This window comes from Uloborus diversus, unplaced genomic scaffold, assembly GCF_026930045.1.
Source record: "Uloborus diversus isolate 005 unplaced genomic scaffold, Udiv.v.3.1 scaffold_519, whole genome shotgun sequence".
Taxonomy (NCBI): Eukaryota; Metazoa; Arthropoda; class Arachnida; order Araneae; family Uloboridae; genus Uloborus; species Uloborus diversus.
The window spans coordinates 76798-103014 of NW_026558702.1; the positions used below are offsets into that span (position 1 = coordinate 76798).

Consider the following 26217-nt stretch of genomic DNA (forward strand, 5'->3'; position numbering starts at 1 on the left):
TATGAATGCAACAATTCGTAATAAAGTGATATCAGTGTAAATTTAAAAAATGTACTATTTAATACAGACACATTTATGCAAAACTTTCAAAGGAATTTTAAAAAGTTATAAGGCAAATACAGAGTATTATTTAAAACTAATATGTAATTTTGGAGGGGGGAAATGTTGTTTGTCACCTTCAAAAACTCAAAGTTCTAATTTGTAATACATTTATTTTGAGTTCAGGACTTATTTATTTATGCATCAGCCCCCTTATTGAAAGGGCATGGGAACCCTGAAATATGACCAGCCGCAAAACAGAAAACTAAACTCAACGATATGACATTTAATAAATAAAACAAAATATTATCAAGATTTACATTTAACATAATTTGTAAGTATGATAATATATTCATTACATTCTATATACAAAATACACATCTGGTGTTGGATGAACTTAGGCTGATCTCCTTCGAATTGTGAATTTTCCTTTTTGCAGTTGGTTAATATGAATACGAACTTTATTACAATCAGATGTCCTCCTGATCCAAATCTGAAATAATAATACAAATAAATAAATATGTCAAATAAGACATTGAAACTAAAGAAAACAATCAATCATCATTCAATAATTGTCGCAGCATTAAGAATTATCCTTCATCATAATAACGCCAGAAGAAGACGAAAAAAAAAATCTGAAATGTATTCACTTTTGAATTTTGTACTATCTAATGATTCAAATTTTAAAATACTTACTTCAGATGAACTTATAGTACAAATTGAGCCACTCTTTTTAGATCCTGCTTCCTTTTCTTCGTAGTACACTTGTTGACCACGATGATACCTGTAGACGTTTGAAAAAAAACAAAGAATTTATAGTTTCTACACATTTGGTTAACAACAATATTTACAAGTTACTTATGACTAGCTACTGATATATATATATCATAAATCATAAATAGGTATAACTGCATTCAAGTTTAAGAAGAGTTTTCAGACTAGTTTTTAAAAAAATTGAAATTTTAATGCTTCATTATTTTATGCAGATAACTTGTCCTATTGTATCATTGCAACCAGGCTTGGACTAATCGTGGATAACGTAATCTTAATCGGTGTAATCAATTACATTTTTATGTAATCATAATCTGGCAATGGTATGCTCATAATCTTGTAATTGTAATGATAATCAAGTGTTTCTTGCATGATTGTAATTGTAACCAAATTTAATTAATTGCAGTTTTGACTTGTAATCGTGTGATCCTGACTTGTTGAAATTGAAAACTTTTAAGTTGCGATTCTGCAAATGGAGGAGATGAAGTTTTTTAGTCAATCTACTATTTAAATGGCCATTAATAGCTGTTTGTAAACAAGGGTCATAAACGAGCCTATTTGGTTAGCACCCTGCCATAGGTGCCTTTGCCAGGAGCGTCTCCCCAGATTTTAATGGGTCATCAATTTTTCTTTTCATTTGCCAATGGCAGGCAAACAAGCGAAGCTGCCGTCTCAGAAAGAGAAGAATATCAAAAGTACAACACATGTTTTCAGGCCCTTTCGCACTCATTTTTCTCCCTCTATTGCATAAACCTTTCATAAAATATTCTCTTCTCAAACCAGATGTGACCGAGTACCAACTCATAACAATCAGACTATACCTTGTTCAAAATTATACCATTAGACCCCACAAAACTCTACTCTGTTAGACCAAATGCAAACAAAGATGTTGCCAGCATGTTTGCTACTTGGCCACTTTTGGGGATCTTCTCCAGAATAAAAAAAAAGTAAACCAATTCTATATGCATATGCCACCTTCTTAGCTCCAAATTTGTTCCTGTCCAAACCAAATATGAGATTGATGCAGACAAATGGCACATTTCTTTGTATTTATCCAATCTATCTTTCCCATGAATACAGCATAGTGGCAAAACTTTGAGCAAAAGAGGAAGGAATTGCACCCTCCACATTTTCTCTAGATTTCAGAAAATATCTAGTAAGGAGATAAAATTTTAAGAGCAAGGGGTAGGATTGGCAACTAAAGAAACAAATTTGAAAAATTCAAAACATCAGAAATTGGCTGTCAGAAATTGATCAAAACTTGGCGGGGGTAAGATAAGATTTACTTCCCTGGAAAGTAAGTCTGGTGACTAATTTGAAAGTGAAAAATAATTCAATTGAGTGAATTTTCAATAAAGTGTTAAGCCTCACAAGTAATAATGTATAGGAAATAAACATTTAGTTGCTTTATATTACACAAAAACTTTTTTAAAAATTCACATTTAAAGGTACATGCACATTGAAATCAACAGAAACTAAAATAAGATTGTGGAGTAAGTTTTTAGGAAAGCATCTAGCTGAAATTCCCTATTACTTCACAGGTTGCACTCAGTTCAATCGACTTCACAATAAATAACATGAAAGTATATACACATTTAAAATTCGTGTAGTAAATAGATAAATATGCACAGACACAATAATTTATTCACATCCATCATTTATTATAATTTAGGACAAGAATTATGCCTTATTGTTATCATGTAGAACTGAATATTTAATTTCAAAGCTTTGATTAGAAAATTTAAAGTACATTTTTAAATACTGCACACTACCTTTTGGTCTTTTTTATAATCCACAGCGAAAGCTATACTACATGATAAAAAGCACAAAAAAAAAGCAGTACACATCAATATATGAATACAAAGACAATCCACATTATCTATCATTTGTATTTTCTACATTAATAAACTCAATTATCTTTAGTCATACAAAATTCACATTGTATAATACAATTGTAACTGAATAAATGCACATCATCAGGCAGATGAAATTTTGAGTAGTTGCATGGTATTTACACTTTCAATCAGAATGTAATAAAATGCAACAAGGAGAAATTTTATTTTAAGTTCAGCATGCCGTTACTCTGACTTGTTCTGGTCTGTCAGGACAGATTAAGTATGGCGGATGTACTGGAGTTAGCTTCCAATGTCCCCACAATAGTTTTTGTAACTACATATTTCAAAAATACTTTGTAACAGATTTCTATTTGTAATCGCTTTCCAAGTCAATTAGGATTTTTTAAAAAAAAAGGAATTCATTATACCCAGTAGCAGAACTTTTTAAAGTAGTTTGCGATAGAGATTAAGAAAACTAAAAAGTTGTCTGCAAGGAAGACCAGCATTAGATTAGTGGAAAGATTTACTTTGCATTAGCAAAAAGGAATGCTTGAAAATAAAATGCTAAATTAAAAAATTATCTAGGATAAAAAGCTACAAAATTAAATAGAAAACTGGGGCAAAAATAGCTGCGGGAGCATGTTTTTGATCTCTTAGCCACTGAGAGCTCCAGCATAGATTTATGTATACTTTTATTTCGCTTTGGATTGGGAAATTCGTGTAGAAAGTGAAAAAAAATCTTTCCAATTCAGAAATAGTCTACTGACTTCCTCAGAATTTTGGGATGGGGGTTGCAATGTCACGCTGTTTCTGATAAAAGGATTGTAGGACAAGACACTTCAGCCCAACAATGTTTTCGTGATTTTTTGGAATTTCATATTGAACTTCTCTTAATCTTCTCATATCTCGCCATACATTATTTGATCTTTTATACACAACAAAAACATTTAAAATATGACTTTATTGTAATGATGAATAATTTATTTTCTGAAATAAAAATGACATATCAAAAATATACTTTTTTGTGATATAGGAAAAAATTGTAAGTAAAGCAGGTGTTGCAGCTTATGTGGCACTTAAATTTAATTTATCACAGCAAGTGAAAATTATACATTTACAGATCTTTATTTCCGTTTTAAAAATTTGTTTAATAAACAATTAATTGCTCAGTTTATTAAAACGATTTTCCTTTTTTTTTTTTTTGAAAACAATTACATTTACAGATCTTTACTTCTACTTTAAGTTTGTTTAGTAAACAATTACTCAGTTTATTCAAACAAATTTTAATTTTTTGAAATAACGTTATTTAATCTACAACAAAAATACAAGTAAATATGAATTTAATGCAATATTATCTTAAACTTTCATGTATTCAAATCAGAAATTAACATCAGTAAAATAACAAAGGTACTTTGAAGCAATTAGTTAATTCTGTATTGCTCAACTTTTTTTTTGGCCCAATCATTATTCTCTTTTTTCTTATAAAAAAAATTTAAGCTTTATTTGTAAAAGTTTGACCCCTTCCCTCTCACTCCCGTCAAAATCATGTGCTGAGCTTTCATCTTTTATTTCTCATGCTTGTGACATTTCCAGATTAAAGTGCATAAAATTAAAGCTAAAAGAAGTTCCAAAAACCACAAATGAATATGCATATTGTACAAACACATTTATTTATATTATTTTGTTGAATGAAAGAAAGAGGCACTTTCATCACAGTTTTCTTGAAAATAATAAGATTGTTAAGGTGCTAAGCAGTAAAACTACAATATGCTAAATTTTACATTTACTCACAAGAATATTTAGCTGTAAAGACAAAGGCTTAACTTCTCATCTACAAGTAAACAAACCTTTGAAAACAACCGCAGAAGGTTTTAAATAAATAATTACAAAGCCGTGCATAATTTAAAAAAGGAAAAAAAAAAAAAAAAAACAGAACAAGTAACACAACTGAGCACATTTTAATGAATTCAACCTTTAAAGACTTCCTAGATTAGAGCAGGCAAACGTGTGACATGTGTGACTCCTAGGTGCCTGCAACAGGTATTTTGGTGGCACACTACAGGTATTTATTGAATTACTTTTTTTTTTTAGACATAGGCACTGATAACATTTTTAAAAAAGGGATCCCAAGCATTTTCCAGTACAGAAGGAAGACTTGTGCTCCTTTACCATGAAAGTAAGAAGTCCTTTTTCAAAAGAGTAAATTTTTCTTGAGGAAGTACAAAAGTGGGATGAGTAGTAAAGAAAGAACACAAATTAGATTGCAAATTATGATAGTTTTGGCTATGGTTTCTTACATTCAAATACGAAAATGGGGTGCAAAAAAAAAAAACTGATATTTCGAAACATAATGGAATTATTTTTTGTAAATGATATCACCTATGAACTCTATCATCTCTTCTATTGATCACAACAATGTTATTTTCTAAATATAAGGATCAAAAACAGTTTCAAGATAAAAAGGTTTCTGTACTTCAGCGTTGTAGCAGAACACTTAAGATTATTAGAATAAAAGTTTTACACATTATTTAAAATTACAGAAACAAAGAATCTTAAATTCTTCCTTAAGCTTAAAAGACACTTGGAAATTCTGTTGAATTTTTTTGATCAATTATCTTGCTAAGACAGATTATATTTACTTAAGAGCTGTTTGGATATTTTAGGAAATTCAATAGAACTTGTATCAGCACGAATTTTTCAATTTCATAGTTTGGAGAAAACATTGCAAGTTTCCAAGATCTTAATTTGCTACTATGGTTTATCTTAAAAATACATTTTTCCATATTGAAAATTTAGAAATGGAATTGACAGAATTTCAAGAAAAGTAGTGGCGAGCAAATTTCTCAAATTTGAAGTGTTAGAAAAAGTAGAGGTTGGGAACTATTGGTATTGATTTCAAAAGTCACAAAATTTAATTCTAGCACAATAGAATGATTCTAAAGAACAATTTTTTGGGCATGAAAAAACTTGTGACAGAACTTCTTACACTGCCCAATATGCTTCTTGTGAACAGGTTTCATGAATGAGTTCTGTGAAATTGTGGTTTTAAAACCACCTTAGTTTAAAATTTAGGGAATATAATTGGCATGGCTAATTAGTTGAAAAACATAATAAATTTGGAATGTCAAATAACACTAAGAATTGCAATTATTATTCTTATTTGTGCAATTTTAACATTGTTAGTATACTAATAACAACAAAAGGTGAATATTCTATGTTTAATGGGTAATATTGTTCCCCTGACACACTAAATGAATCAAAATGCAAGGTTTTTCTACAAGACAATGTTTTAGTATTTGTATAGAACATTAAATTGTTATTAGTTTTTTTTTTTTTTTTTTTTTTTTTTTTTTTTTTTTTTAAGTAAAGAGAATATTAAGTAAAGAGTAACAAAGGGTACACAAATTTATTTTAAGTGAAAAAATAATATCTATATATATAATTCTCTTACGTGCCGGCAAATGAAGGGGTGAATTTCTAAACCTCTGTTGGCAACACTTCGCCGATAAATCATGTAAACAAACTTCTACGTTGTTTTGAAATCTTGAATCACAGAATACTCAACGAACTTTTTTTTTTTTTGAGATGAGTTTGAGTCGGGCTGTGGCCCATTTCAACCTTAATCAGCAAAGAAAAGCTCAAAGAAGGCAGGAAACCGTTCTTGAATCCAATTTAAGACGAGCCATTTCCAGAGTTGTATTCTGTGATTCGCTGCCGATAATTTTTAGCGGCTGGGGAATTTTCAGTCAGCAGTTCCTTCAACAGATCAGGTGCGTCACACAATGCCGGTAACCGCACCTTTCCGTCATGGCAACATTTAGTATATTTATTTGCAGTATTACGCTCTTTCTGCCAATAAAGAGCACCACAAAATTCGCATTCTTCACACATTGCTCCACAATCATGTTCATCGGCAATGTTGTTTTGAACGCGTAGGCGCTTTGAGCGTCGTCTATTCTCTGCTTCAGTACGACAGTTCAGTTCAAAATGAATAACCGAGAAAGAATTTACTTTATTCCTTTTATTCTCAGCTGAAAGGTTTCGCCAAATTTGTTTAGGGTTATAGTAGTTTTAGTATTGTGCAAGCAAAGTAGCCTTGGCGAGTTTTCGCGTTTTTAGTTAAACCATTTTTTGTTCGTGACGTGGCAAGGATTCAGAATAACAACAAGAAGGACAAACGTTTGAGAAAATATGTTTGGTGCTCTCTGAGCCTGTTTTTAGTCATGGCCAGCTCTATGTGGCATTATCAAGAACAAGATCTTTTGAAGCAGTGTCAGTTGTGGCTCCCAAACGGGACATTTTTAATTGTGTATATGAGGAAGTTTTCTCAGATTAGAATATATAAGAGTGTAAATATGTAAATATATAAGAGTGTAAATAATGTAAATACATCCCTCGGGGGAGCCTGTAACCCCTAGAGGGCGCGTCCCCAGGTGGCGGATAGGGGAATGCCTTCATTGGTTTTCCAATGGGTGGTAGAAGGGAAATAAAATACCTTCCGCGGACCAACAGGTAGAAGTGCAATCTCTCCAAAGCAATGACAGACACTTTTGTATCTATAATGGTAAAGTTGTGCACATTGCCAAGGCAGTCATCTTACATACAGCAAAGTTAAACTGTCGAAAATCTGGCTAAAGCAGACAAATTAACATTATGAACGTAATTTTCATATTGGTTAAATGGATGGTGACCTAAATGCAATTACCAACTTTAATTTTTACGGAAAATTTTAGCTAGGCTAATGTATTGGCATACAGCGAGCGAGCGAAGCGAGCATGGATCGCGAAGCGATCCACAGGGAACTGCGTAAGCAGTTCCGGGGGTTGGCGAGCGATAGCGAGCAGGGGGCGATAGCCCCCTAGTAAAATAAATAGAATTTTGTAAATTTGATTTCACAAGCTACAAAAAAGTAAAAACATGTAACATAATTAACATTTATTTCATATTGTTCACTTACACTAAATTTAAAACACCTTATGACCTTATCTTATTTTTTTAAATAAAATGCTGTTCATTAAATCTACTTGATGAAAGTTAATAACTAAGCAGCAAATATACTCACAAAATATAATTTGATTGTTTGAAATCAGAGCAGTTGTTAAAAAAAAAAACTATTACAAATGGTACACTAGACATTGGAAAATAAAAAACTATAATTTAACTGGCACACTAATTGAAGAAGGTATGCCATCTCTGATATAAAACTTAAAATCAATAAGTCAAAAAATATCACCTAAATTTTGTTATTAATTATATTGTTATTACTATTGCTTTGTTTATTATTTTTAAGAAGAAAAACTTTTCTCATTCGGACAGGTAAGAATCTGAGGACTCGTCAAAGTTTTCTTCCGACTGGCAGAAGTCAGTTGGACCAATGGTTGGGAATCTGAGTTAATCAGTGCAACAGAAAATACTGGGTAAATCAAAATGAATATAGCGATTACAAACAGCTATAACTATTTAATGGAAAAGAATTTATCAATAAGATTTACACAAATTGTAGGCAGAACTTCAAATTTTTTTTACATAACAGGCAGGTGCAGTGAAGGGGAAGTCTATGAATGTGCAAGTTGAAACTTCGGAATGTAAGGCGCAAAATGAACTAATGGACAACCACCTATGGATGAAAAGACATCCGACAAAAGCTTTTGTCAGATGTCTTTTTGATCCATAAGCTCATTTCTTTTGCATTGAAAAAGGCGTTCCTTGTTACGCAGGAACATGTGGTTGCAGTAATCTGCAATTTGTGCTATTAATATTGTTGTTTCTTATTTTACATTCTATGTATTTTCATCAAAGATATAAACCAATAATCTAGAACTTCTACTGCGGAATATATTCTCCTTATAAATTCAATATTAAAAATATAAAAAATATTTTTTAAATAGCTTTATTTTCAGAAAAAACGTCATTTGTTCCCTTAAATATTTTAATTCTTGTAAAATGTAGTATTTGTGAAAAATTATGTTGTGTAGCCTGAATATTAAAAAGAGTTAGAAAACAAAAGGTTTGAGCAGCACATTACTCAACTGTAAACATTTAAGCCACCACACCACTCAAAAACATTTAAAAATGGCCTCAATATAATTCATCGATAACTGCACAAAAATCAAGAAATACCATTTCTTGTCATAAAACAGCTTTCCATCTTCAACTTTTACCTCAATTGATGTTGAACGATGATCACTGGACAAGCCATCATGACCTATAACAAAGAAATTCCACTAAACCAAACAAGCAACTGGAAATAGATTTTAACAAACAACTGAAAATGCAAATACTTTCTCAAAACTTGAAAAAAATTGTAAAAAAAAAAAAAAAGAATTGAATTTTATCAAGTATATCTGTTGCAAAAACAGATAGATAACATTTAGTAATACAAAAAATCGTTTAAATATTTCATATAAGTAACACTGCATAACACTTTCGAACTACATTGGAGTTGAACAAAATTTGCAAACTTTTATTCTTATTACCTGTAATGCAATAGTGAGTGATACAAGAAAAATATGAAAATAAACTAATATGTGATTTATTTTCAAAACAGAAAATTGTTGTTGTTTTCTAAAGTTAGGTTTAAGTTTTTTTTTTTTTTTTCAGTTTCAAAATCATGTTTTTTTGCATTTAACTTTTTCACCTAAATCTCATACTCTATTAGAGAGTTAGAAGATTTCCCTGGTTCCGTAACATTCTATGTTATTCCAAAGAGAATTTTTGTTATGCAGAAAATGAAGTTAGTTCCAATTTCTGAATTAATTACAACAGGAGATATAATTGTTTCAACTGAAGCAGAAGACGTAGGCTAAGCTCAATTCAAGCCTGGGCAAAATTTTACTGTAAATCATGAATTTAAAAAAGCCTTTTTTAAAAATAATTTTATCAAATGAATTTCATCAAGTTCTTTTTTTTTTCATTGAGTGGAAGTAGGATTTTAATGTTGCTCAAATTTTTACAAGTTCTTTGCTTTGCTCCTTTTTTTCTATGGGAGAGGAGTTTCATTTTTTTCTGATTGTAGCACATATTTAAATCTGATTCCTTCTCACAGATGATTTAAATCAAACAAAAAATATGATTGTGGAAACAATCTTCGGGGCTATTAAGTGGCAGTGAGCAGTGGGCTGAGGCCTATAGCAGATTTTAGAAAATTAACTTACTTGGACTGGTTTGAAGATAAAGCTGTCGGTGTAAACTTCGAATTTCTCCTGAAACACATATAGAATTCTAATTAGAAATATTACAAATAATTTTAAAACAGGGAATGTAACCAAGTGGAAAAAATGTAAAGGCTGAATTATTCAGAAAAATTGAGATGAAACACCAAATCAATCTCAGAATTAACATGGCGTAACCATATATTCAACAAAAGTACATTGAAACCTAGTAAGCAATTATTTGAGTTTTGAAAACCATTGGAAGGGCTGAAGACCTACAGTTCCACCCCCATTCCCTCTGCATATGTTACTGTCCCCATCCATCAAATACCATGCAAAGAAGAAGACACCTGGAGCCCTCAAAGCAGAATAATTGACGATGTTCTGCAACGTAAAATCATTTGACCAAAATTGTTCTGCAAGTACCAAGCACTGTATAAGCAAGCAACCATCATAAACTTTTCACAAATTGGGAGCCCTAAATCAAAATTGTTTCATACAGGAGTTTTTTTTTTTTTCCAGTACTGAAAACTTCACTCTTACTATGCATTTCTGTGGCATAAACCGATTAAGATTCTCTAAAAATAGTTTATGAGCTTTTTAAAATGCATAAAAAGAGCAAAAATACAAAATTTTATTAAAATCCAAACCTAGGTATCAAACCTCGTTTTTTTTTTTGGTTAATTTTACATCGCATGAAGGAGCAATTAAAATCATGTTAAGAAAAAAAGAACTAACTAAAATAATAAATAAAATGAGTCAAGTTAGGGTAGCATATAATAAAACATTTTCTAAATTATTTAATATATTATTAGAATGCAAAGGGATTGAAATCTCAAACAAGACACGCAATTTTCGGCGATGGACGTGTTTCAATGTCAGCACGTTTCCAAAAAGTACGATTATGGAGAAAATTGCACTAGATGAAGATCAATTGGGAAAAATAAGGAAAAGGGAAACCAAAAACGCTATAAAAATCAGAATCTTTTCTGATATTTTCTAAAGAATATTATATTTCATATTCTAAAAAATATGCAGAAAATCTGCAGAAACTGCAAATTTTCTGCATACATCTTCCAACTCAAGGTAGAATTTTGTACTAATTCTGCAGATTTCTTTAAGTTCAAAGTAAATCAAGTTTCTGCAAATGAGATATCAAATTCAACATTTTTCGCGAGCTTTCTGCCAAATTATCGTATTTTGCAAGAATTTTATTTTCTTCTAGTTTAAAAAAATCTGCAGTTTCTGCAGAAATTTCAGAAATCTGTAGAATTTCTGCAAAAAATTTTTTCTGAGTTTTCCTCTCGCATTTGAACAGAATTTGTTCTGCAGCTCAGGCATCCGATCTGGGATGTACGTCGCAAACTTAGTAGCATTTTGCTTTGGGGCCTGGAGCATAAGTTTAGGTTTTTTACATTAATTTTGATAAAACTTTTTTTAAAAACAGCTTTTCTTTTTGACTGTCTTGGCATATTTATCTATTTTAAATACCATCTTAAGACTCTTTTAATAAAGGATACATGAAGTTTATCAAAAAAAAATCTTATAATTTTAAAGATTTCGTGAGATAGCTAAATTTGAAGATCACTGACCATGGGCCCAGGACAGACATTTCATCCAGAGCTACCCTTATGCATTATTTTTACTATTAGAAAAAATATAAGTATCATAAAAACAAATTATGAAAATGTTATGCATACATCTTGAAAAATAAGGCTTTTATACTCTAAATTAGTAAATGAACACAGCATTTAACTAAGAACTAGAAAATAAATTTCCTCTTTTTCTAGTCAAACAGTAAGTAATTTTTAGGTGCTGACTAAGAAAAGTAATCTTGCTACGATAAATGCAATATGTTTTTTCAGTTTTTTATCCTTTTTATTCGTAAAAAGATAAGCAAAGTTATCTTGAAAATTTGCAAGTTTGGGACTGCCTTCTGAAAGGGGGGCAGGGCATTTGTCCTGCTTGCCCTTGAGGCAATAAGGAACTGCCACTGGCTGAGATAAAACCTGTGATACATGATGAAAAATTTAAACAGTACATAAACTTTCAACAAAAAAACAACCTAATATGTAAAATTAAAAAATCTAAGAAACAAACTTCAACGGTGCAGTGTGTTCCTCATATTGCTAGCTGTCATCATCAATCAGCAATCACAAACAGATACCAACAATCTCTAAATACAGAAAGGTAAATTCCAGAAGATTGCTATCAATTCAGGACAAAATGTCTGCAACATTTAATGGTTCATCTCATTGGGACTCCTAGAATAATGATGAGCTTCTATTCCAGCAAAAATTCAATGCAGGCAAACTAATTCCTAACACATCTTTTAGTTAGAAGAATGAAATGCAACCTTTACTCACCTGAAACAGAACTTGAGGAGTAAAGACTAAGTTTAACAGATTTCAATCTGCATTTCAAATGTATTTATTGAAAAATGAGATATAATCAATACTCGGTTGGTCTCAAATCACTAAAGTACAGTTTCAAACTGCAAAGGAAACTAAAATAAAAAATTAGATTTTGATGTGATGAGACTCATTTGCTTTGAAGGCAACTATTAGCAAAATTTTGCAATTAAATGAAAATAAACGTACAACGCAACATTGCCATTAAGGGAATAAAAATATCAGTGAACCATGCACAAGCGTTAAACTAAACCGTCACCTTAGAGTTTTTCCAACGACTAGTAACATTTGTTCAGTACATAAAGAGCACAACATTGCAACTTGCTTAAGAAATTCAATTATAACACATGATCTAAGTGTTTGTTTCAGAATTCTTTAATTTTGACCATTGGATAAAGAGTAGTAAGTTTCTGCTGAATATAATCATTTTTATTAATTAAATAAAGTAATATATCTTTCAATTCTGAAATTTAACTCACTTGCTTAAGATTACCTATCAACTTCTAACCTGTTTCGTCTCACTGCATCTCATTTTCTTTCTCTTTCTTTCTTTTTTTTTTTTTTTTTTTTCAAATACAGGAATTTGCACAAAAGACAGAATATTTTCATCCCTGGACCCAACTCAGACAGCATATTAAATCTGTATTTTTTCATAATTATAACATTTTCATCAGAAAATAGATAATCACCGTGATATTGAAATGTAAGTGTGGTAAAATTGTAAAAATGTCATAGAAGTCATATAAGGTAACACAAATAATGCAACCAAACTATTAATAACAAAATTATTTTCTCTAAAAGAGGTTAAGATGATAACTAATATAAAAAAATCAGACAAACACTTACTGTCATGTCTTTTGCTAGGTGTGGAATATTTGCCCTGTAAGCATATTAAAGAATTGGTTAAATAAAAAGAAAAGTCAATTATGAATATAAAGAAATAATATATTATATTGAAGGAAAACAGAGAAATTGAAAAAAAAAAATGAAAAGAAAATCCAACTTAAAAAATGATAACTAATTCTAACATTTATAGTTTAAATTTAAATTATATTTCCTTGAAAAGAACTTATAACACAGCAACGGCAATTAAACAAGCTTTGAGCTTTAACAGCCAACTAATATGTAACGCATGTGGGTCATTCTTCAAAAAGTGTAACTTTTCTGTCAAATGCCTTTTACAGAAAAAAATTTAAGGAACAATTCATTTGACAATGCGTTTTAATTTCATCAAAAATATATCTATTTAAACCTGCCAACAATTCTTTAATAATAATGTTTTTACGTATATTTTTTGGTTCACAACAAGTGAATTCTCACCTTCGTGGCATGTCACACACCTTGTGTAACTGTTTTTGTTACTTAATAACATGTTTAATTAAAAGTATATATTTATTTATTGATTATTCCTTTCACAAGTGTCTTAAATACTAATGGTTTGGGCATATTTAATTTTTTCATATTGTGTTTTAGTTCGTTTTAGTAAGACAAGAAGTCATGTCGCACAATGAATTCTCACCTCTATTACCTAAACACAAAATGCCATTCCTCATTAACATGTGGCAGTAATGACATCAAATTTTATTTTCCATGATACAAGGGAGCCCCTTTGTTTATTTTCAGCCATAATTGAAGTTGTGAGATTTTTCTCGAAAAACGGATAGATTTTGCTTCAAAAAGTTAGTATGGTTATTCTGACTTCTCACCTCCGTGAACTTGAATTTCAGCGATGTAAATGAATGTTTAAAAAAAAGTGAACATGTTTCCATATGCTTAACATGTGCAGATTGTAGCAACGAAGAAAAAAATATCCCAGAAAAATGTATCGATTAGGCTTATATTAATGGAAAATTCCTCACTTCATGACAGAACTTATCAATGTCATTCTTTCTGAGGTGAAAATAAATGATGGAGGAGAAATACGTCAATAATTGTCATTCTACCAAAATTATTAATTGTCAGTATATCCTCCAATTTACTAAATACTACTTTTTAACGTACATTTGAAACTATTAATTAAGCCGTACTTCAATTGAGAGAGCTTAATATTATATTCCCACTAATCATTAAACTAGCTGATTGTTTGCACAATTAACAAAATTACTACTTTGATATTAAATTGGCCTCGATTTTGTAATATTAAAAGTTTTTTTCTTTTTTTTTAAAAATTCTTATGAAAAAGCATTTTTATTTTTTTTTATTTATGATTAAAATAATTGGAACTTAGCTGGACCATTGTTTATGGTTACTTCCAGTAGGTAGCACTTTCATGTAAGAACGGAAAAAAAAGACAACAAAAAGTTTTGAAATAGAAAAGTATTTACGTTCAAAAGTTACGTTTTCTGGTACCCATGTATGAAAAATATTCATATTGAAGTTTGTATCCAGATATTCGATTAGTTTATTCAAAAAAACTTTGAGTGTTTTTCTTAATTTTTATCTATCATTTATAGTGGTAAGTGTAATAGTTTATGAAATATAGTAAATTTTTAAAACAAGGAAATTCTTTTATGCTACCCTGTATATTTCACTTGGTTATAACAACCATTACCAATGAGAAGTGTTTTATTCTAATGCATAAAACTAGATTTCTTGTCAATTGATACTTTAGCATGTATTTCAGGGTTTTTTCCTTTTTTTTAAATTCCTAAAATATGAAGTTTAGGAAACTTAAAAGATATTTTTCAGGCAGAAATGAAGGAAATTTGAGACAAATAATTTACCTATGCATAGACATAACTATGATTCACATACACTTAAATCTTAAATGCAAGTTATAATTATTTTTCAAAACTTTGCATGTCATTGCCTCAGCAAAAGAGATATATATTCAACGTTGTTGTTTTTTGACACTGTATTACCTTTGAGATTTAAATAGAATACAAGACATACCTCACATATTCAATTAACACAAAATTCTCTCAAGATTTAGAGGCAAAAGTGATTTGATCAACATTCCCTGCATTAGTATCATAAAGTAAGACTGTAAAAGACTGTGAATAGCCTTCAAAGCAATTGATTGGAGTTTATTGCATGCAGAATATACCCTTTGCTATGATACTGGAACACAAATACATAGAATTTACAGTTAGGAGTAGAATAAGAGATACTAAGTATGTTATTGATAAAAAATAAAATTATTTCATGCAACTAATAACTACATTATAAAATGTATCAAAAAAAAGAATTCATGCATCATATTTAATTAATACCTTATTAAGAATGCGAAGGTCATCGAGGATTTCATTATCTTCAAGAAGAAAATTTAACTGAGGTGACAATGAATTAAGAAAAACAACAGAAATATGAAGGCAAATATTAAATAATCTTTCACTAACACACATTTCAAAAAGGCATTAAAAATGGCAAGAAGTATATATACATAATGTGATTAATGAGAAAATATAATATATATGTTACGCTCAGTGAACAAGAATTTAACTGATAATTACTTTTATTTATTGATTTGATTTCATCAACAGTTATTTTTTCATTCAAATACCGTTTGTTTGTTCAATAGATACACTGTTATGACTAAGAATATCATCCTTTACTTATTCAATCAATCTTTTAACACATTCATTTCATTCTAGCATGCTTTCCAGAGGATAAGTTGTGCATGCAACAATTTTCTGACCAGGTCAAATCAGAAAGTAAAATGCTACCAAAAACTTACCTCTGCAAACAAATGGTGAATTTAGAACAACAGAACCTGCCAAGCAAATAACATGTTAAATCTTACATACATAACAAATTAAAGCAGAAGTAAATATTGGACTAAAACTAGTATCAAATTCTTATCAAATCTCATCAATTAAATCAAATTTATTAGTTTGTATGTTTTCTTAGATAAGTTCTTTGTTTTCAAATCTTTTCTAATCTTAATTTTCCAGTACAAAATCTTAAATGATATTTAAACAGATTTGATAAATGATAGTAAACATTATATCAATGCAACTGTGTAGAAGTTATCAAAAATTCAAAATGTTTTTGCTTAGATAACTTTAAAACTCTCAGCAAGTAACTATTTAAATGGTACTTATATAGATTCAATCAAAAACTAAGATTTGTGAATCACGTAGCCCTGAAATACAAAACGACTAATATTTCAACTTTATATAACATAACAACAATAAAACATTTTCATTGAAATTCTTAAACACATATACAACAAATTATTTTCACAATATTTAACAAAATACAAAAGGATATTTGGCAAAGTTTTTCTCCTTTTTTCAGGCATAGGCAGAGGATCATTAGGCCGTCTTCGTAGCTTTCTGGTTGTAACAGGTTTTACTTCCATTGAATCTATGAGAAATAATTCCAATCATTAAACTTAGTCAAGCTCCTCAGAGTTACCACTTAAAAAAACTTTCATAAAATCTAAAGGGCATCTTCAGGTCCTTTTAAGGCTAATTCAATATTTTTTCAAACATCATCCAAAAAAAAAATCTATATAGTTTGTATGTAATAGTGTAACAAAAACAGAAAAAAGTTCCATGAGGAATTATATTAACCTATTCCATGTTCAATAAGTTATAGCAACACGCACAAAAGCACCAGATGTGTAAAGCTTGGAACCCAAAACCTTTTGCACTTTTTTTATCAAACTTTATTTCTTGACAAAATATAACATGAAATATAATTCCAGAACCCAAGGACCAGGGTGGAAATCAATTTATAGTGAACCAAACCACAGAAATCTCTTTCGAGTAAGAACTAAGAATATTGTGCGCATATTCTACCATGGTATTTTAGCGAGTAATCCTCATATATATAATAGCGAATTCCCTGATTGAGTAACGCTCCTGACATCACCAACAATGAAACTCGCGCCATAGCATAACAATTTGATATTTTTTGGTAATGCTTAGTATGCAGGGGAATGCTTTATTTTGACAAGTCTGAACTAGATTGGATAACTTAACTGTTTTACTGGTAAGACTCACTTTAAGAGAATGAAGAAACGAAAAAGTGGTCAACAATGAATGCTTTCTACAAAAGTTTAGGGTTAATCCACTGGAGTTAGGGTTAAAATTTCAACTATCAAAATATCACCAAACAGGTCATTGCTTTGTTCAAGTGTAGAAGCAATTTTCACCCGTCATACCTTGACGGGCGACTTTCTAGTTGAATAGGAATGGTACATTACTGCTGCTGAAGGGGCTAACTATGTAATTCAAAATATTGGAATAATGAAAAAGTAAATGCTAAAATTTCTGTAATACAGTGGTAATAAATGTTTAAGAATTAATCTTATAAATACCTGTGTAGCATTTTTTTTTCATAAAATATCTTTTGACTATTTTGTTTTATTTATAATATGAGTGTGTGTGTGTGCATGTATGGAGTAAATTTTCTACTTCAAGAAATATTATAATGTCTGAAGATTGTTAGCTGCAAAGGAAAATTAATATATCTAAATATTGATATCTTTTAGGTGTATCATTTCCAGTGGAATAATATGACTGCTTACACATCTGTACTTTAATCACAAAATTAATAGAAAATAATGGTTTATTAAACAAACATTTTTTTAAGTATAACTTTAAAGGTATGTAAAAATATTATTCATAAGAAAGTACTATATAAATGCAATTTTTAAGACTAAGGTTCAGCTGAAGATGGAAATAGTTCACAACAGAAAATAAAAATAGCTCAGAATTAAAAAAAATAATTAATCTCAAATGCATATTAATTTAAAAGCTATTATCAGAATGTCTTGAAATATATCACATAACGTGCATGCTTTTGTTTTACATAAAATTCCCTGTTTACAAAAGGAGACACATTCCCCCAAATAAGTGTACATAGTTAGTGATAAATTTAGAAACCCATTGAAATTCAAACAATAGAATCACCACACAAATTGTAAATAAAATTTGAACAAATCAATGATTATACAAACAACAATTTAGCTTCTTTGATCGCACAAAATTATCAATAACCATTACTTGTTTTTAGTATATATTGCAAATAAATACTCTGCATTAGCTTACTCGGCTACTTTTTGGAACCTTCAGTATATATTGCAAATAAATACTCTGCATTAGCTTACTCAACTACTTTTTGGAACCTTCAAGCAGAAGATCAATTTCACACTCAAGAAAATAGCGTAAAATACTAATAACCTTAAATAATGCTTTCAGTAATAATTTTTAACAATTTTATCTTTTGCTTAGAAACCTTCAGCAGACCTTTCAAATTGTGATAAAGCTCATAACAGTAGAAACAATGTAAAAATGCATTGAAATTATGCTTAAATCAAGCAGAAAATTCTCAATGGCTCTTCTCAAAATAGCACACATTTGATCAAGTCATTTTATTTTTAAAACTATGTGCAAATTAAAACAATATTCAAAGAAATGCACCTTGAGACTGTTAAGAAAACTGTACTGAAAAACAAAGCTGCCATGAACTGTCTTAACAGCATATTTGTCAGTACAGTTACAAAAAAAAATCTACTCTTAATTTGTATACCTTCTAGGATAAGTCTTCTGACGATTGCAAGATCAGCGAACTGCAGTGAGCTCTTATCTGTACAAAATATGGAATAACAGTTCAGTAATAGGACCAGAGCATCACTGGTATACACATCAATAGAAAGAGCAATTGATTTTTATTTTTAAATGACCACCAGGTTAAAGCCATTGTAAGGAGCTTCACAGAAAGATCACAAAATATAGAGCAAATTGTTGTAACCTAGCTATTACTAAAACTCCACCTTTTTTTTTTCAAATTTATTTCAAGTAATCTTTTTTATAAAACAAATTTTTAAAAAAAAAAAGAAAACTATAAAATTAAATAAAAACAATTTTACAAACAGTTTCACATTTATCAAATTTACTACAGGTTGAAGTTTAGGTCATTACAACAAAAATATCAGACTATAAAAACTTCAAGATTTTCTTACGAACATTACAGCAAAACCTTGTTCATCCGAATAATTTGCATCAAATTTGAAGGTTCCCTTATTTTCAATTCACATAAATGATAGTTAAAAATTTTGTTAGCAAGAAAGTTACTAAGGGCACAAAACATTTACTTTTTACACTGATTAAATTTACAGCTCCTAAATTGATTAAATAATAAACCATGGTTAACTAATGAACATCATGGCAAGGATGTGGTGGCCTGATTAGTTAGGCACCGGACTTGTGTCCGGAGGGTCCCCGGTTCGATCCCAGTCAGTCGAAGATAAATTTTCTTCATTAATGCTGATGGGAGGACGTTAAATATTCTTGTGGTCACAAAGTCTTCCAAGTGAAATGATACCTCCGTGGGAGCTGGACCAGGGACTGCTCGGCTGCCGATCAGGATCAAAAAATCAGAGCTGTCTTCAGGGCCACATGCAACTGGTACACCACAAATAGTGGTAGATACAGGGGACTCCAGAGTAAAAAGTGAATATCATGGCATACTTTGAACATCAGCCTGACACTACTACAGCTAAACTACACTCAGGAACATTGAAAATAGCGTCTCAAAAAAGCAGAAAGATATAATACTGAAACTTTGCAAAAAGAAAGAGTGACATCTGATATGCAAATGATCCAAGTATGGTGTCAATGCGCATGACCGTTTACCCACAGTATCAGTGCAATCGGGAAAAAAGGTGCTATATAAATCAGTGCATAATTTAAGATTTATAAATGTTAGGATCATATCCTGATTATTGGAGAACCTTAAAGAATGAAAGACACCAGGTAGGCGAGTTAGAAAACGTTTCTCACAGTTAAGGGAGTTTGAGAGACATTTGATCATTGGCATGAAAATTGTGGGCTGGTCGAAGAACCTTGTTGCTGCCCAAGTGAATCGTTCGGAGTTTTCCATTAGAAACTGTTGAAGGTAATGGACACAAAATGGTACTTAAGTGTGAAAAACCGGGTCTGAAACGACCAGAAAGACAAGGAGGAGAGAGGAACGAAGGATTGTCCGGCAAGTGCTCACAGATCCCACAGTGACTGTTCCACCATACAAGCAGACGTAGGAGTAGCAGTTGTTCACTGAACCATTCCTACATGTCTAGTGGAAGTGAATCTACAGTCCAAGCATCCTTTTTGTGTACTCCCTTTAACACCAAAACATAGGCAACTCCGTCTACAATGGTGCGAAGCCAGAGCAATGTGGGGTGTCATTGTCTGGCAAAAGGTGGTGTTCAATGATGAATCCTGGTTCGTTTTGGGGTCAGATTGATGGACTATAATACTTCAGCATATTGCATGAGTAGTAATAGCCCAAGTTTTGCTAAGAATACTAATATTTCAAAGCTAATAAATAAACAAAGTGTGATGCTTATGTAGAGTAGCTAAATTATCAATTCAAAATTCATTTTTCTGTTTCATGAATCATCTTAAACTAAGTGACGAAAAAGTCATATTATAAACAAAAACAAGTTTATTAACGATTAACAATTGTATAAATTAAAATCAAAGAAAAAGTTACTAACTCACAGCCATATTCAAAATTAAACTTCATCTAAAAATATTTCTAATCTTATTTTGGTTTACTAATTCCAATTTACTATTACCAAAGATCATGTTGAAAAAGGAGTCCATGATCTGCATTCCTAGATACTAGATGCTAACATCAATTCAGGGCCGTCAAGAGAGGGGGGCAAGTCTATGCATTGCACAGGGGCCCGTGAGACGTTGGGGGGCCCGCGAAGCGGTACCAAAAAAAAAAACGTTAAAAATTAATTTTTGAGTTGGCTATTCTGAAGTTAACATGGCAAGAGTACGCTTAAGTTTCAACATTCCAAGCGAGAAATTCTACTTATCCCTTTTTCAGGACCCACTGTCGGCGCATCTCTTCAGGGTTTGACTATCTAATAGTGAGGCCCAAGGCCCACTACGCTTTGGAGGCCCCCCTTCTGTATTCTGTCACAACTTCCCGAGGGTCCCTAATCTGGGCAAGTCACTAATAGCATAGGAACAGGGGACCCTCGGGTGTGATGCGATGTATTCTATCACATTAAGCCAACCTAAAATAATGTTAAAATAACGTTTAACATTTATTTAAAAAAAACTTTTTATTTTTTCACAAAAATACATGATTTTTTTAATGCCATGCATAAGTTTTAAAAAAAAATTGGGGCCCCAGGCCCAGGCCTGGTTGGCATGTGTGTTAATCAGGCCCTGCATCTGTTATGTATTGGAGCTTTAATTTAAATGGGAGAGAAAAGGGGGAAAAGTCGACCTTATGTCACAATCTTTCATTAGTTTACAATAGTAGCGCACAGGGCCTGACTAAAGTCAGTTGGGGCCCCGATGCAACTCTGGGGGCCCTTTCCCCTACAGTTTCCATTTCTCTGATAGCCCCGCATCATGCATCCATAAACTTTATGTTTCAGTGAACGTTTTTTTATAAGTGTTGGATTTATTTATTTTTCGGGGGGGGGGGGGGGGAGGCTGTTCAGAATCTTATCACAGTTTTGTATTAGTAGAACACAGAGAACACTCTAAATATCAAATCGAAACCACATTGGAAAGAAAAAAATGTTTACCTGATTGAAGAGGGAATGTTAGAATCTTTTCACTGAAGAGTGATCGAAGTCTCCATATAACGAAGTCGCAAGGGACTTTTGAAAATGTTCGTTATATAGAAACTTCGCAAAAGAGAAAATCGTAAATTTCTACGCCTAATTTTTAGCAAAGGTAATTTCCGATCACGCACGGAATAAATCCATTTTAAAACAGCCTGATCAACGTTGTCAACACGCAGGGGTGTGTACAGAAATTTTGGGGCTCATCACAAGTGACTTTTCCGGGCCCCCTACATATTTTTTTACCCATATATTTCACCCCCAGTTTTAAAAATATCAACCCCCTTCAAGCTTGGACCCGGGCCCGGGCCAACAGTTGTCCCCCCCCCCCTGCATACACGCACAATCGTACTTGTTTTCCAAAATAGAATTGCATATTTCACTAGTTTTACTTGAAACGGAATTTTTATTTTTTAGTATATACTGGACACACTATTTGCCGGAATTCCGTATTTGCGGCTACATCTTTCTTTTTAATGCCGTTTCGACAAGTGAATTTTTATTTTAAAGTCAAACACTTTCTCTTCGACATTTTGAGAACAACGCACAACGTTGCAGAGCAAGGTGAAAACGAGCAAAACGTGCACATGGTCACTTCAAGGGGGGGATGGACGCTTCCACTATAGGGACCTTAATTTCAAAAGACTCCAGCGCAGCGTCAAAACATTTCTAGGAAACTCATCCCCTCTATGATTTCTGCACTCCTCCTTTCAAATGCCTCCCCTTCCATCACCACAAGTGACAAAGAAAAAGGAATGTTGAAGGACAAGATAAGGAAGTTGTAGAATGAGTAAGCCTCGACAAAAGCCCCAGAAGAAAAACGTTTATTTTCCAAAACTTGGACACTTTCTCCCCCATAAAAAGTTGGCAATAGAGAAATTCGACTGTCTAATTCCTGAGCCTGAGATGCAAGTTCATTTCAAATGGAATTTTTATAAATAAGTAAGTGCACAAATTTGATTATTATTTTATGCAAAATTGTATGTGTTCACTTCATAAATCTAAGTGTACTTTATTATTTTTCAATTTATGTGTTAAAATCATCTACTAATGAAAGAGAGAAAAGACTGAGGGAATAAAAATTTACTTAAAAGAGTTTGGAGCAAAATTAACAGCACTTTAAAAAAAAAAAAAAACAATATCATAAAAATGCGCTATCTATATATGTTTACCAGGAAGCTAAAAAACTTTTTTTTATCTTCAAAGTAGTTTTTTGGAAGAAAATTTATGTACGTGAACCTAGAAACCCCCCAAGTTCGACCATGTTCACGCATAAATCAGGCTGTCAAAAAAGAAAAGAAAAAGAAGCAAAAATTCGAAATTCCTTGAAAGGAAATCGATCTCTGTTAGATATTGGTTTTTAAAAAGTAAAATCTGGGGGAAGTTCACAGACAACATTAGAACAGCCATCCCTTCAAAATACAGAGACTACGACAGATGGTGCACCTCTTATAGAAGGTATGTTTCTTTTTCTTTTTTTTTTTAATCCTTTTTTATTCTTTTCTAGGAAGTCAGGGGTCTGGCCAGAGGATATTTGGGTCCGTTAACGGACCCTTCACAAAAATCCAATCAACCAAAACGGACCTTTCACAAAATCCCAATCAACCAAAACGGACCCTTCACAAAATCCCAATCAACCAAAACGGACCCTTCACAAAATTCTGATAAACAAGATCGGATCTTTCACAAATTGTTTATTGAAAGAGCAAATCTGAAAGAAAAATAATGCATTTTTCCGTGTATAAAACTGATAATTTTTGGAATCTTTTTTGAAGTCAAATTAGAGGGATCGGCTGATACAAAATCTGCTAATTTTGCAAAAAAAAAAAAAAGATTGGCGGGCACGGCACTCTTGTGATGCTCCTGCAAGCGATAAATAATTGCTACTGCCAAATAAATATAATGCTTGTTGTTTGTTTCTTGGAAAGAAATTAACAGCTGAAAATAAGTTTGGTTTTAAATAATTTTGTTTATGTGTTTTTATCACAGTTAATTAGCAGCGGTGTTGTTGTAAACTTTTCTGAAAAGGCGTTGGTAAGCACTTTTCTCCCCCCTCATGATTTAATAAACAATAATAATATGTATCAGCGAAATGAACTTAGAACTGCAAAGGGATAGTAAGGGTGGAGAAAAAATATGATCGCTTCAGATAGAGTTACCAACTTCAAAATTATCACCACTTAGCGTCTGGAGTTGAACCTTTATAATGACTTGATTAGAAAAGATTCTCATCATTTTACTTTTTTACGGTGAGGTGCGATGTTTAACTGTTAGTTTGGGAGAAAATTATATGGGTTTAATTTTTGATGCTAACAAAGATGATTAACTTTAAATAAACTCTTAATTACCGTTTTTTCCTTTAGATGTCTTCATTTTGAAAAATGCAATAATTTAACATCCGATATGAGAATCATATTTTGTTCTTTTTTCACGCGAACTTTGCTTTATTAGGATGAAAAATAAATGAAAAGTCTCATTATTTTCGTTAGAACTCTCATTTTAAGTTTTAAAAGCAAAATTCCATTTTCTTTTATGAGTCAAAAATTGAAATGCTGAATCGATGGTTTATTTATTTATTTATTATTATTTTTTATTTTTGCTTTGACTGTGTCTACAGATATTAATGATATGTTTATCATAAGACTCTAAAATGCAATTTTAAAATAATTTTATCAAAAATATTTCTTGTACAAGCTGTTGTTATATTTTTGATGCCTTCACTTTGAGAATTGCGATCTCTTTGCATCCGCTATGGGCATCCGATTTTTCGAATTTTTGATGTTTAGTACGCTTTGTTAAGAGGTAAACAAATAAAATCTCTTTTTATTTTTTGTTAAAATCACGGAATTTATAAGTTTTAAACAAAATTCTGTGCTTTTCAAGAGTGTCTTGGGTCAAAAAGTTAAGTGCTGAACCCTTGTCTGATTTTTTTTTTTTTTTTTTTTTTGTTACAATTACAATTATTTTAAATACTGTATAGAAATATTTCTAGTATAATTTAAAATAATGTAGAATGGTAGATAAATACTGATACTTGAGAGAGCGAGTCCCCCCCCCCCCCGCCAAATACTAGAAAAACACTTCAGAATGATATTCTCGACATAGAAGAGGAAAACACTCAACTTTAAGTTTGAATGATGCAGTTTGTGCCATCTCTAAATTCTAAAATTTCGTTTTAACATTTTTTTTTTTTTTTTTTGGCGGAATTATTTGATTTTTCACAAAATTAATTCATTTTTCACAAAATTATTTGATTTTTCACAAAAAACGGACCCTGTGAAAAATCCTGGACAGACTCCTGGAAGTATAAATAATATTTTAAATGAAATAAAATTTATACTAAACTGGTAATGCAATTTTTATTGAGAATTTATGCATCTATTAAATTTTAGGGAGTAAACATAGAGTACTTTCTTTTGATATACTCTTATGAGAATATTTACTCTGATCATAAAGTCACTTAAGGTTACTAAACCCTGTGGGTCAACTTCAGGCCCGGATCTATAAATTTTAGCCTCCCCTCCCGCTGCAACAAAAGCTGTAGGGTAAAAGCTTAGAACATACATCTATTTACAGGCAACTTTAACTGCAGAAAATGTTTAAAAAAAAACGAATTGCAAGGTAATCTTTTTACTTTCAGAAAACTCGTTAAATGATATTCCGGCTGAGAAAGACACAGAGCCAGCTATCTTAGATGATAAATCAGAAAACAGTGAGGATTCGAATAATTTAAACCTCTCCGCCGCTGATATTTCAAGTCAACTCGCAGACACAGCTGAAAACTCATTTAGAAGTGCAGATTTCACTGATCGAGCTCCTGCTCAAGAGAACGAGGCCATAGGTTTCGATCTAGGGTTACTTACCCAAGATGCGCCGTCATCAAAGTCTGTGGAGGAAATAGTCAGAAAGGGTCCTGCTGCTAAAATTCCATCCAGTTTGCCTAGTGATGGTGTACGACCATTTCCCACTTCCGTACTTAGCTCTAAGCAAAGCAATGGAAAAAGGGTTTTCAGGGACTGGCTTGTATGGAGCACTTCCAAAGAGTCTCTACATTGCTTCCCTTGCCGACTTTTCGACGTGAGCTCAAAATCAAAATCTGTCTTAACTAGTTGCAATGGCTGGGATAAAAGCGCTGGATGGAGAAAATTATATAACAAGTTGCCTGCCCATGAGTCAAGTGCAATATGCAAGCTTTGTTATGTTAAATGGAGGGAAACTGAGAGAAATATTAATGAAGGGAATGATATCGCTAAGATAATTGATAAGGAGTTGGTATGTCAAGAAGCGTATTGGAAGGATCTATTTAGGAGACTTTTGTCCATTACCTTGTTTCTAAGTGAGAGAGGGCTCTCATTTCGTGGCACCTCTACTAAAATTGGAGTTTCCAATAATGGTAATTTTCTAGGATTAGCAGAATTTTTAGCAGAATACGACCCTCTATTAAGGGAACACATAACTAAAGTGAA

The 26217-nt window shown here is 31.6% G+C and overlaps 1 protein-coding gene across 3 annotated transcripts in view; it reads right to left on the reverse strand.

The window, feature by feature from the left end:
• Positions 1 to 310: 310 nt before the first annotated feature.
• The window catches only part of LOC129233552 (sin3 histone deacetylase corepressor complex component SDS3-like), a 52239-nt gene continuing 26332 nt past the window's right edge, over positions 311 to 26217 (reverse strand). For 2 of the 3 annotated variants that reach the window (XM_054867563.1, XM_054867562.1), the window contains exons 4-11: positions 18688 to 18744; positions 16420 to 16515; positions 15420 to 15481; positions 13054 to 13087; positions 9800 to 9847; positions 8766 to 8850; positions 736 to 823; positions 311 to 532 (exon numbers count right to left, since the gene is read on the reverse strand). In XM_054867563.1, the coding sequence (XP_054723538.1) occupies positions 437 to 532; positions 736 to 823; positions 8766 to 8850; positions 9800 to 9847; positions 13054 to 13087; positions 15420 to 15481; positions 16420 to 16515; positions 18688 to 18744 (566 nt within the window). In that variant the 3' untranslated portion in view covers positions 311 to 436. The remainder of the gene's footprint in view (positions 533 to 735; positions 824 to 8765; positions 8851 to 9799; positions 9848 to 13053; positions 13088 to 15419; positions 15482 to 16419; positions 16516 to 18687; positions 18745 to 26217) is intronic. The other variant, XM_054867564.1, reaches the window with a different exon arrangement.